Genomic DNA, 13165 nt, shown 5'->3' on the forward strand with positions numbered 1-13165 from the left:
GTCAGTGGCTGCTTTTCCACTACAATGGCAGTCATAACAGAAACCAAATGGCCCACAAAACTTAAAATATTTACTATCTGCCCTTTACAGAAGAAGTTTGCCTACTCTGCCCTAGTGCTGGCATGTCAGGTGTAATTAGCTAGACATGCGCAGGGTGTGATGAGAGCTGGAGGAGAGCCCCTTACAGAGGGAGGGTGGGCCAGTCCAAGAAGTCAGGATTTAGCTAACCCTTGACCAATGAACGGCAATTGATCAGTAAAGACAGTGGAGTAGGAAGAAGAGCTTGTGACAGGCCTGGAGGTCTGAGTGGCCCGCAGGTATCTGAGTGGGGTGTGAGAAGAGGTTGGGGCAGTGGGTGGTGCAGTGTGGAGGAGGATACCGAATAGCTACAGTAGCTCGTAGAGCAGCATTTCCCAAACCTGGCCCATCGTCGTAGCCATTTTGGGCACTTATTAAAAATAAGGACTCTAAGACTCCACCAGAAATCTGCCCAAACAGGATCCATATCTTCAAGAAACTCCCCACAAGATTCTGGAATACATTGCTGAAGATGGTAGGGGGAGAGTGAGAAGGCAGGGACACTGGCCAAAGTCTGTGGTGGTAACCCAGGGCCATCCTACGTGCAAGTTGGAAGGCTAGAAGCAGCAAGGTTTGTGACAGCTTCTTGGTAGAAGGTGAAGGAGGGGAGAGGAAGAAAATGAGATCGTTTTTGTGAGTGAGATAGTGGGGAGTGACAGCCCAGTTCTGGCCTGGTCATGAGGAGTCCCCGTGATGGCTTCTCCTGTTCTCCCCTCTATAGCTTGGCTATGGACTTTGGGCTTCTAGAGTCTAATGTTGGATGTTACCTCTCAAAAAGGGAGAACTACCCCATCCCAGACAAATGGAAGCCTGGTTGCTTCAGAAATGACCAAACCTTTACAAAATCAAATGGAGGTATCTGAAGGGGGGACTTTTATAATTTGATATGGATGCCTCATTGCCTGTTCCTGTCCCTTAGAAGAGTTATTTTTTCTGTTTGTTAAAGAATTTGTTTCACTGGCTCCATGAAAGAATTGAGTTGTGATTATTTCTGCATAACAGCGGAACACTTTAAACTCTTATTTTCTCAGTTTTATGAATTTGGGTATAGTTCTTCAATCACTCTGGAAGTAATGATGGAAGGAATTGAATTCTGTGGAAGAAATCCAACTGCATGATGCATTTTCATTTGATATGGGGCAGTTAGATAAATGCATCTCTCGACTCATTCATTGAATAAATAAATCATGGGGTTAGAGCTTAAATAATAAATAAAAGAAAAGGGGAAAGAAAGAGACTAAGAGGAGCTGACAAGGTGAAAAAATAGATAAATAAAAAGAGCTATATGCAGGCAAAATGATGAAAGATTGTTGCCTGCCATTCTGTTCTCTTTATATTTACTGGTCACATTTTGCTAGAAATGTTTGACTATTTCTTCACTGCCCCATAAGGTTTTGGACTGGCATAGGGTCAAAGATGAAATGCTATACCTTTTCCCTGAAAATTACTTATTTAGCGCTAGCTGAAGTCTAAATGTGCCTTCAATAGGCATCATCCCAGGAGGTGAGCAGTTATTGTTACTGGTCATGACAACAGATAGAGCGGTAGATAACTGGCATCCTGGCTGTTTGGGTTTGTTTGAGGGAGACTTTGTTGGTCTTCCTTGTACATAATATGAATTCAGCCTTGGCATTTTGCATATGGTATTGCCAACACTTTAACTCTTTTCTCCCCTGCCCCTCTTTGCCTGGCTCCCTCTTAGTAACCTCACAGGACTCACATGGGATAATGTTTCTTTCAAGATTCCTTCCCTGCCCCCCACACATGGGATAGGTGTCCCTTCTAGCACTCTGGACTTCCCTATCAATCCTGCTAACAGCTAACGTTCATTGAACACTGACAATTCTGAACTCTATGAATGGATTGTCCTTTCCAGTCCTCTCAACCACCTGATGAGAGAGGTGCTATGATTAGTCCATTGTACAGACAAGGAAACTGAGATACAGAAGAGTTAAATCAAGTCTTCAAGGTTACCCAGCTGGGAAGTCTTTATTTTCTAGCCTGTGAGCTCCACAAAGGAGTAACTTGTGGCTGCCTGGTACGATGGTCAACAGAGTGCCTGGCATGGACTGGCATTGATGTGTTTCTCTCTGTCTCTCTCTCTCTTGTCTCTGACTCTCTCTCTCTCTCTCTGTGCTTCTATCCTTCTCTCTGTGTCTCTCTTTCTCTGTATGTTTAATGAATTATAAGGCCACAGGGACCTCAATAGGAGACTCACTTCACTGCATATGGGATTCTAAAGTTGATGAATCAAACTCGGAGTTAAATTGCATTCTTGAAGTTGTCTATATCAAAGCATTAGCTTATGTGAATGATGCTGCCTGACTGAGTTAAGTCTGAGATTGCAGAGGCAGAAAACAGATGAAATACACTTTCCCCGCTCTCCCAGAGCTTCATCTGCCAGGCCACACTGGAAGATAAACCTCCAGATCAGCAGTGCGTGTTGTGCTCTGTGGCTGCCTTTCCCCAGCAGATGTGAGGATAGAACAGGCTCTGGGAATATGTGAGTGGGGTGTGTATGTAGGTGTCTATGTAGGGTCACATATCATTTCAGTATGTATCCCAAAAATATTCATTCTATACTCCTCCTAAGTTATGTATGGCTTCCATATAAGAGAAACAGAGAGGAAAAGATGGCGGCCACTCCTCAGTTACCTGTAGATTCCTGAACTTTTCACCCAAAGCAGTATCCAAGAGACCATCCATTCAGTAGACACCCAGAAAGCCTCATTTTCAGCAACTGGTAGACCCAGCTTAGCCAAGTTTGTGATTTCGTGAGATTTGGCAGCTTAGGGGAGAAGCAAGGACAGATATAAATGGGTTACTGAAAGCCTATGTTGTTAGAACTCTGGCCTGCTCCAAGCCTCTCCCTTCCTAGTCCCACCAGAATCTGGGTGCAAATCCCAGCCCCCTACTACCAGCTCTGTGACGTTGGCAAGTCACCCAAACTCCCTCTGAGTTCTGTTTGCCATAGTTTTCCTGGGTCCCGCACTGCCCAGTTTCTGCCCAGAAAATACAGACTCCTCTGTGACCCAGAACCAGTGACAGGAGGTGCCACCATAAAAGGGGCTTTTTCAGTATATCCGAGTAGGTTGAGGCCTGGGTACTCATTCTTTTTTTGAGAGGTAGTATCCAGCATCTGATACATGGTAGTTGCTCAAAAAGTGTTTGCAGAAGGAAGAGAGGAAGGAAGGAAAAAGACGAATCCCTGCCTCACAGAGATGTTTGGTGAAGTTAAACAGCGTGTATAAGCTTCCCATCCCAGTGCCTGGCACATAGGGGGAATTCATTATTCGTTCCCTTCCCTACTCTGGCCTACAGTGCAAAAGCTATCTGGGAAACATAGGACATGCAAGCATCATGAATGGATATACATTCACTTACAGGACTAATTCACATACCAAAGCCTAAAGGAATAGGACCAGAGCAAGAAAGTTTATGTGAGCGTCCAGGAGGGCCCTTAAAGTTTCATGACTTGGTATTCCTATAAGGAAAGGTACTAAGGTAGTAGCGGCGATAAGAGGAGGAGAGGTGGGGGTGATGAGATTGAGAGACAAGCAGAAGGTGGGAAGTCCTATAGTGAGCCTTTGGGATGGAAAGGCCGAAAGCAGGAGGACAGCCTCATCTACGCCACCTGCAGGACAGATGAAGTAGTGGCAGACCAAGAGCGCGGGTAGACTCTCTGCGTCCCAAAACTAAACAGAGAGCTGTCCTCTGATTCCCAGGCCTTGGGATTCTTGCTCCATTATCAAAAGACCAACCTAAGAGCTGTTTTCTTCTTTGAGTAAAACAACAAAACCTGTCTGCTTTGAGAGTTTAGTTCCTGGGAAATAAATGTTAAAATACTCATTTAACTGAGGATGATATTTTTCATGTCTTTTTCCAAAGGAAGTTAGCTGCAGATTCTTCCAAGTGACTTTCTATTATTTGAAAATAAACAACTTAGATCTAACCCAGTTAACAGTATTGGAAAAGGGAATGTACTGTGCACGTTGTCCACAGCATTGCTGGATAGGGAGGGCTGAAATGGAGACAGTGAAATAAAAGCATCAAGAATATTCCCTTTATCGCTGGAAGATTGGCACGACCAGATGAATGTGTGATTGATACCATTACTCTCTTTTCTCTCACTGAAGATGGTTATAAGAAACCCAAATGTAAGTTGCCTGTTGAAGTTAGGGCTTAAAATATACTCAAATCTAAAGTATTATGTTTACTGAATATGCGTTAAAAATGAGAACCAATGGGCTTTCTCAATGCACACACACACAGAATAATGTGAAAATATTACACAAAAATAGTATATACATGCCAATTATGACATAAAAACATTTTATATCATTGATAAAATCAGAAGATAATCTGAAGCAATGCTGTAGTTGACTTAGTGCTCATTGAGTTTCTGATGCGCTTTACAAATTGGGGAAATTTTTCTGGGTAAATATTAAGTCTTTCCACATATGTACATTTAAGGTACATTTAAGGCGAGTTTCCTGAGAAGATAAATGCTCACGAGGAATAAGCAGGAGTTGATGAGGGAAATCTTAATTTGCATCTTTCCTGCCTTAAATGCCTGAAAGTATAATGTTGCATGAATAAGGCTTTTAGTGTTTAATGTGATACGACTTAAACATTCTCTTTTTGCTAGGGTCTATAAAACCTTTGCTATTAATGGCCATTACTTCTCATTTTTATCTACCAAATTTACCAAGGAAGAAAAAGTATGTAAAGGCTTCCATTTGTCTGCTCAAATCTTTTCTATTATCTGGCAATAAACTTCAGTTCTCTTAAACCTGGGACAATCCACTTGGCAAGGGACTCTAGGTGATCCATCCAAGCATGATCCTTTACATAGTGTAGGGCTTCCACTTGTCAACCTGCTCTCCTCGCTGTCCTTAGATCCTCCCAACATTCCTGCTGAAGTAGATAGAGTAATATTCGACAGCCATCAGAGATCTCAAAACTGACACATTGGTAAAGCTCCATCTTCCCTGATTTTGCACAGCTAGGAATAGTAAAACTTGGCCATAACACCATAAGTGAAGTCTAAAGCACTTAACCAGGGAAACAGATTTGTATTATTTCAGGGTTAATCGAGTGACCGGGAGAAACCTATGCAGCTGAACTTCCTGGGCCTTCCAGGGCTCCAACTGCGGGATACAGACCCACCCTGGTCCCCGCTGTGATTCAGCATCAGCTACCATCTGCTCCAGCTTAAATCCGGGAGGGGATGATTCCAGGACTGGTTGGGGCTTTTTTGAGAGTAGCAAGAAGTCCCAGAGTCTCCCAGGTATTTGAGATCCATTTCTTCAGATTGATCCAGAGACTGAATTGAGAGACCCCACTTCCCACGACGAGGTTGCTGGCCATTTCCTCGCCTGTCCTACCCCTCCCTCCACATCTGCTCTTCCCCAGCTGGGAGATAAACACTCTATCAGCCACCTCTGACTGAGAATGGGGCTGGATGGGATATGGAAACCACTTCCGATGTGTCATATCCAGATTGTGGAGTTTCACTGTATTGGGAGAGCCAGACGCAGAAGTCAGAGCTCCTGGATTTCTAAAGTAAAGCTTTTTCCTACTTTGCCGGCACCCCCTCTGTTATGGCTCCAGGCTGCAGAGAGCATCAGACACGCCTCCCTGTGCTGGCAGCCTTCCTGTCTAACTCCCTGGGAAAGGCGGAGCTGACGGCCCAGAGTCAGAAGCCTAGTTCCCTGCCAGTTCCCCAAATCTGGGGTGGTTATTATGCGGATGACTGAGAAAAAGGACAGAGAGTGGTATCCGGGAGTGTTGTATCCTTCTTTTAACTTCCAACGTGTTCTACAGGCTGCTAGCTTAACACAGCGCATGAATTCTGCCTACATCTCACAAGCCACTTGCTTATTCACTATCTCCATTTAACACGTCTTATGAATTTCATCCGTTCTGTTTATTTTTCTTGTCTTCACTGGAAGAATTGAATATTCTCAAATCCTACACCAAACACACTTTGAAAGCAGAAAGACCTAGAGAAAAAATAAGATTAAAAACAATAACAACAACAACAACCAGAGATAACATTTGATTTATGGTGGCAGCAGAAACAGAAACCAAAACAGAGAGTATCTGACTCACGATAATGGTGGAGTTTTAAGCAGAAAGTGGTGGGTGCCTCCTGCTAAGGGGGTGACAAAGTGCCAGTCACTGGGACTGCGTGGTGCTTTAGGGTTCATCAGCAGCCTCCTTTCCATGACCTTGTCTCTGCTCCTTTGATGGAGATAAATCATAATTAATACATTAGTATTATTATATAATTAATACATAATTATGGTAATTATTAATGATAATACACCATTGTTGTTGCTAGTTAACATAGTCAATCCCGAGAAGCCATCCTTCCCAGTCACCTCTCTTCCACTTTCAGCCTCCCTTGTGCTGGAAATCACACTTGGGACAAGAATAAGGATGGGGCCCTCATCCACTTCCCCCACATCCACTCCCAGCCCCTGGCAACCACCTTTCTACTTTCTGTTTCTATGAGTTTGACAGCTCTAAATACCTTACACACATGGAATCATATAGTATTTATCTTTTTTGTGAAACTGGCTTATTTCACTTAGCATAATGCCCGTAATTTTCACCCATGTTGTAGCATGGGTCAGAATCTCCTTCTCCTTAAACCTGAATAGTATTCCATTGTATGTATACACCACAATTTGTGTATTGAACCTCAAATTTAACTGGGCATCTTCTATTTTTATCTGCTAAATTTGGCAACCCTATTCTGAACACATCAGTCTAGATAAGCTTTTTCTAGAAATTAGACCAGAGTAGAGGTTGATCCCAGAAGGTATTTATAAAAGGAAAAATAAGGGGACATAGCTGACATCATTTTTATGCTGTGATTTTGCATAAACCATAGAAACAGGGTTCAAATGAATCCTGGTTTTGTCAACACTCTGTGTCAGGAGTTCTTAAACTGGAGTCTGTGCTAGAAATGCAGGGGGTCTGTGAACCCCTTGAAATCATAAGCCATGTAAAGTATATGTGCATCTTTGGGAGTAAAGTAGCCCAAATTAGATTCTCAGAGGTGCCTGAGACTCCTAAGGAGGTCAGGAGACACTGTCTGATTGACTGAGGGCATAGCTTTGAACTCAGGGAAGGCATTTTTGCTGGGGGCGTGGGTATTATTACACTTTAGATAGTTGATTTCCTGAATATCTAAACTAAAGTATGGAGAAAATCCCAGCACATTTAAAAAAGTGGAAAGTTAACCCATCTACTGAAGCATCCCTTTCAAATGAGGGATGAGTATAAGCAGCCATGCATTTCGCATCTTTCGCAGAAGCTGAATGGAAGCCAGTTCATGAGTGATGCTGATCTTTGTGAGGTTTCTGATGATAGGCATATACTTCATATATGTCAAAGTCCCTTAAAGAGAGAGATTAAGAAAAAGAGAGTGAGAAAAATAGAGAACAATGCCTAGACAATGAATAATCTTACTACCTGTAAAAAACAGATGACCGTTTTTATAATCACCACTTTATTTTTTCTTTAGAAATCCTTCATCAATTTACCAATAGCTCTTACCAATGAGCTCGACTGGCCCCAATTCTCTGGTGCTACTGGGTTTCTGGACTCCATTAGTGGGTACGTATGTTTGAGTACCTTTAAACATTTCAGTGTATCTATGTAAGGAAAGAACAAGAGATGGGGGCTTGCTTCCAAGATGTTGAAATGGGAATTATTAGGAATTCCTTGTAGAACATGAGTAACATACAAGAAATCCATCACTGACATAGAGTCCACTATGCAGTGGGATGTAATGCAAATTGTATTTTATCAGTGCTAGCAAGGAGGGAGTATTTGGCTCTAGAGTTGACCTCTGATGGAAAATACATAAACCCATCACCGAATTTTTCTCATTCAAGGGATAAGGATGTTTATTGATTATTTACTCTCAGAAATTAATATTTATAAAGGTAATGGCTAAAATTAACAGGCAAGTTGCAAGGTCCTGGAATCACCCTGGCTTTAATGCTCTGGATTTGAAGGTAGAGACAATGTATGACAAATCTGAGTGACACACAAACCCAGTTTGCTGTGTGTGATTGGGTGTTGACTCAGAGCGTGGGAACAAGCACTCATAGGGTAGCACCCTATTTTTTAATTTAATAGAGGACATTGTGTATCATGAATAATTTATTTGATTATTATCTTATTATCTTCACTCATTCATCTAAAAATACCTATTAAATAATTACTACCTCATCAGGTACAGATGCTATAGATGTTTCAAAGGTAAATAGGGCTTGACCTGTCTCTACAGCCAATTACAGTCGAGTAGGGCAGATAAGACAATAATGATAATAGAAGAGAGATGTGCCAAAAGACAATTCTCAACACAGAGCTACAGATTCATTGAAAAAATAATTCATAGAATTAATCAACAGTCACTTCTCTTGGGGGTGTTAGGCAAGGGCCAAACCCTAAAGGATTTACGAGATTGGGGTAATGAAAAAGGTAGAGAGGAAACTAGGAAAGGTAACCAACCTTAAGGAAAGGGTACTCATAATTATGTAGGAATCACCTGTGAGTGTAGGGAAAGCAGAGGAGATGCACTTTCAAGTTTAGGTATAGGTTTTCAAGTTTAATCATGTGAAAAATTAGGTTAGTATAATAATACTAAGAGGATCAGTGATAGGGAGCGTAAGAAGTAACCTTCGTGAGGTATTTGCTACATACCAATCACTGTCCTGAGTGTTAAGTAGAGATTTTTCTCATTTCATCTCTTTGTGAGGGAGGTGGCGTTAACTTCTGCATTTCACAGTTAAGGAATCTAAGGGTTAAGCAGACAGGTTAAGAAACTTGACCAGGGTCCCATGTCAATAAGAAGTGCGATCTGTTGTCATGGAACCTGATGTTACATTGTCCCAGAGAATGATTTGGTGAGCAAGGGTCCTCCTAACCCCCAGCTCCCAACCTTTATGAGCTGTTTTCATTCCACCTATGGGAACATGGCTCTCTGGAGTCTTTGTCACTTTGAGAGCATGGCTATGGGCTGGAGAAATGACTAAAAACTAGAGGAGCCCTCCCCTAGGGAGATGTGCTGTGTATCACCTCAAAGGTCAATAGGGGGTCCCTTGCTAGGGCGCCCATGCTCCCAGCGGTCTGGGGCCCCCTGCATGCCCACCTCAGTCCCTCTCTCCTCAGCTGCACCTGCTGTTGTCTTTGTCACCTGGAACACATCTAAAGATGGCCGGTCTAGAGCGGCTTCCTGGAAAAAAGACTCTTGTGGATCTCCCCACTGCCAACGTTGGAATGGAGGAAATAATATTTAAGTGGCCCCCACGATCCAGCCATGTAAAAAATACCTGGAAGTTTCTCTAAATTAAGCCTTTTAGGACAATAACAAGAAGAATTCATTATGAGTGAGAAGTGGACATAGTTTATTATACTTTTAATGGAAGCTTAACTTTAAGTTGCACCCTGTAAAATTCAGCCACTTTTTGATCCAAAGCCTCACAAAGTTGCCATTGAGGAAATATCAGTCTAATGTTTAAAATTAATTGCAAAGTAGCTTAAATCTTCCCTGGAGTCATGCAAAGAATGAAAGACGCCACTCAGCAGGCCCAGCTGAAGTGAAAACTCGTTTCTGCATTTCTTTCCACTTATAGCTCACATTCACCAACAGGTGCCCCACATCTCCTGCAACTAATTTTCCCCAAAACTCTACTCCAAAATAGCTCCTGCTCCCAAGCACACTGTTCAGTTGTTTTAGGGTTGTTGTGTTTTTTGTGGGGGTTTTTTTTGGTGGGGAGGATGGGGGGTGGCAAGGGGAGCCAGTGTCCTTCTTCCCTTCTCTGTCTCCTCTGTCCTCACACCAGGAGTTTGCTCCCTTCTCAATGTGAAATCCCATTAGCCCTCCAGTCCCATAGCCATGTCCACCACCATCCCATCAGAGTCCAGCAGGCAGCCAGATCTTTCTTAGGAGAAAGGCAGTGTGGAGAAAGAGAGAGGAAAGTTGCCAGTTTTCAGACACTCATGGGTTATAATCCTTATAAGGATTGTGCAGAGACATTCTGACACCATCTCACAAAGGAAGTGACTGTCTAGGTGTGTTTTATGTGAACCTCACCCCCATCCTGAGCTAGTCTATGCTGACTTTGCACCTTCTTGTGTGAGACTCTGTGTTGCCATTTATAAAAACTCAGTCTGCTTGGGCAGCCCCCTCAGTGTTAACTCTGAGTACCATCCTTATCTGTTGTTTCTAAGGAGGTGTGCACCCCCACTGGTGTGCTGTAGGGTCACCTACCCTGATGGAGCTTTCCTCTCTCTGTTTGTGGGACCCCAGGTTATCTAGTTGTCTCTTTTTGCCACCTGTTTCTGTATGCTATGCCTGTGTTCTCTGCCACCCAGCTGGAATGAGAAAAAATATATTCAGTTCCTTTTGATAGAAAAGGAAATTCTCTGTCTGGAATCTTGAGTTGCCGTGGATTCCCCCCGTAGGCAGACACAGTAGCATGATACCCACTGTGTGTCACCATTCAGGATGTGTGTCCCCCACCCACCCCCCACCCCCGCCCCCAGCAGGAGGTCCTGTTAAATTATCTCTATAATCTCATGCAAATTATACCTGCAGATAATCTATGCTGGGCCAATCTCCTTCTTAAAAGAATGAAGATTTGTAAAGTGTGTAAAAAATATTAAAGATTAGAGTATGATGAAGATCCTCTTCTGGTGAAATTGGGCAAGTGAAAAAACTATTGACCCAGAAGCAGCATTTGTGAGCCATGTAGGCAGCTTCCACAGGCATTTTGAGCAAATGTCCTTTTGAGTCCAAATGCTTATCAGCGCAGGATAGAGTGTATTGCTTTCTCTGTTCACCTGGATCTGTAGAAAGTGCTTCCTATTATCTGTGATCGGCCTCATGCTTTGTGTATTAACAATGTTCTTTGGAAAATGTACCTTTGAAAGCAAAAGAATGAAGTTTGGGAGAGAAAATGGTTGCTTTCCTTTTCTTTTTCCAATATACCCTTCACCCCTCAAAATTTCGTATCTTTTTTATAAGATAAATGGAACTAATTGAAATTACATGCATGCATTAAAAGACAAACACAACCCCTTACTTTTATAAATCTACATTCTGGGGTCCCTGGGTGGCTCAGTTGGTTAAGCATCCGACTCTTGGTTTCAGCTCAGGTCATGATCTCAGGGTCATGATATTGAGCCCTGCATTGGCTCCATGCTGAGTGTGGAGCCTGCTTAAGATTCTCTCTCTCCCTCTCCCTCTGCCCCTCCCCCACTGCTAGTACATGTTCTCTCTCTCTCAAAAAAAAACAAAAACAAAACACAAATCTTTATATCCTTCAGTTGAGTCTATATTAACAAAAATCTGTTCTCTTGACACTCAGGGTCCAGAAAATTCAAAAAGCAGTATCTTTTAAAACCATGCGGGGTTTTGTTTTTGTTTTTGTTTTTGTCTTCCCAATGTGATTCAGAAAGCAACTGAGTGATTCAAAGGCAAAAACAAAAAACAAAAAACCCACCTTGTGAGGCTGGTAGTTTGGAGGCTGGGAACCCAACAGTAACTAACATTGGGAAGGAAAACTATAACTGTGAGTAAGAAGAAAAAGGTATTTTTCTAAAGATTAAAAAGAGTACTTCATGTTCAGATCACCTTCAAAAGCAATTAATGTAAGAGAAAAATCCTATTTAAGGTAAAGAACCCAAGGCCCCATAACACATGTGGAAATGTGGGAAACAATACCAAAACTCAGGAAGGACTTCTAATTTACAAGCAATACTTAAAATTCCAGAGCCCTGTGAGTCAGTGTGATGAAGTAGGAGGAAAACTGTATTTACAGGTACAAGGTTCTGGTTCTGTATGGCCCTCAGTGGAATAGAGAGCATCCCTGGACCTCATTTATATGTTGAAGTTGAGTTGTACCTAGCCATCTCTGAAGTTCTCCCCAGTGTTCAAGTTTAGTGGCTACAGGGCAATGTGCTGTTAAAGTCCACAACCTACCTTATGATGCTGCTTGGTTTAGAAGCATTGGAGGAAGCTGGTAGGAAAATATGCTGCTGCATCTCCCCACCAAATATGTTTTTCTCCACCCCTTAACTAGCTGTGCCTTCAGACAAGAAAGACCTGGCTGATTTAATGGATCAGAGCCTGAAACATTCTAGGAACCATGTTTCTCTAGGGCCAGCGTTGCTGTGCCATAAAGTCTGAACCCTTGCATAGTAAGCCCCGCACTGTGTGGTACTGGGTGCTGGACCATCTATTCGTTAAAGTGGCACTCCATAATTGTCTTTTGTGGGTACTGTTTCCTCCAAGCAAACCTCAGAAAGGGAAACAGATAACTCCAAACCCTTAACAAAAATAACCACTTGAACCCAACTGCATATATCCTGAGCTTTTATGGTTGTCCAAATCCCCTTCTGAAAGTGGGGCCAGGGATGGTCCAGTCAGTAGAGTTCTGCAGGCTGGGGCTAAATGGTAGAGAAGTCCTTCAAAGCTGGAAGGCAGAGGGGACTGAGAGGAAAAACAGGGTAGCAATCAGAACTTTAAAAAAAGAAGATGAAGTTAGCCATAAAAAATCATGAAAGCCAAAAGAGCCAAGAGCATTTACCAAAGTTATATTAGGCAGGAAGGTAAGAGTGAGATCAGTGGGCCAACATAAGTGGGTGCAAACTACATGGAATTTTCTAGAGTAAATGTTGCTCCCTCTGCCTCTGGCTTAGACTTGCTATTTGGGGCCAGAAACATAGCACATGCTTAGAAAGAATAGACATAGCTATTGTGAAAAGTGGCACAGTAATGCTATTCAAGGACATTTAAACACACATCTTTGATGAGAGGTGTCCTAGAATCTGAGTGTTAAAGGTTATCTATTCTCTCCAACCCAATAGACATTATATGAGAGAACAATTTTGAAAAGCAGTGTATAATTCCAAACCAAGTCACTTGGGGTGTTAAAAACAGAAAATTGGAGAGAAGGGATTTGCAGCTAAGATTTGCTAACCTAATTTCATGTTTTAAAAAAAGACCTGTAAGTACTAAACACTAATGAGCTTAATAACCTTATTAAATCCATTATTCAAA

The 13165-nt window shown here is 42.4% G+C and overlaps 1 protein-coding gene across 1 annotated transcript in view; it reads left to right on the forward strand.

Annotated features, from left to right (window-relative positions):
* Positions 1 to 13165, forward strand: part of AOAH (acyloxyacyl hydrolase) — a 166932-nt gene that overhangs the window by 91746 nt on the left and 62021 nt on the right. Inside the window, exon 12 of the mRNA XM_064575047.1 lies at positions 7616 to 7707. Within this exon, the coding sequence (XP_064431117.1) occupies positions 7616 to 7707 (92 nt within the window). The remainder of the gene's footprint in view (positions 1 to 7615; positions 7708 to 13165) is intronic.

This window comes from Mirounga angustirostris, unplaced genomic scaffold (genome assembly GCF_029215605.1).
Source record: "Mirounga angustirostris isolate CCGP_5_RB_7025 unplaced genomic scaffold, mMirAng1.0.hap1 SCAF_12, whole genome shotgun sequence".
In the NCBI taxonomy this organism is placed as follows: Eukaryota; Metazoa; Chordata; class Mammalia; order Carnivora; family Phocidae; genus Mirounga; species Mirounga angustirostris.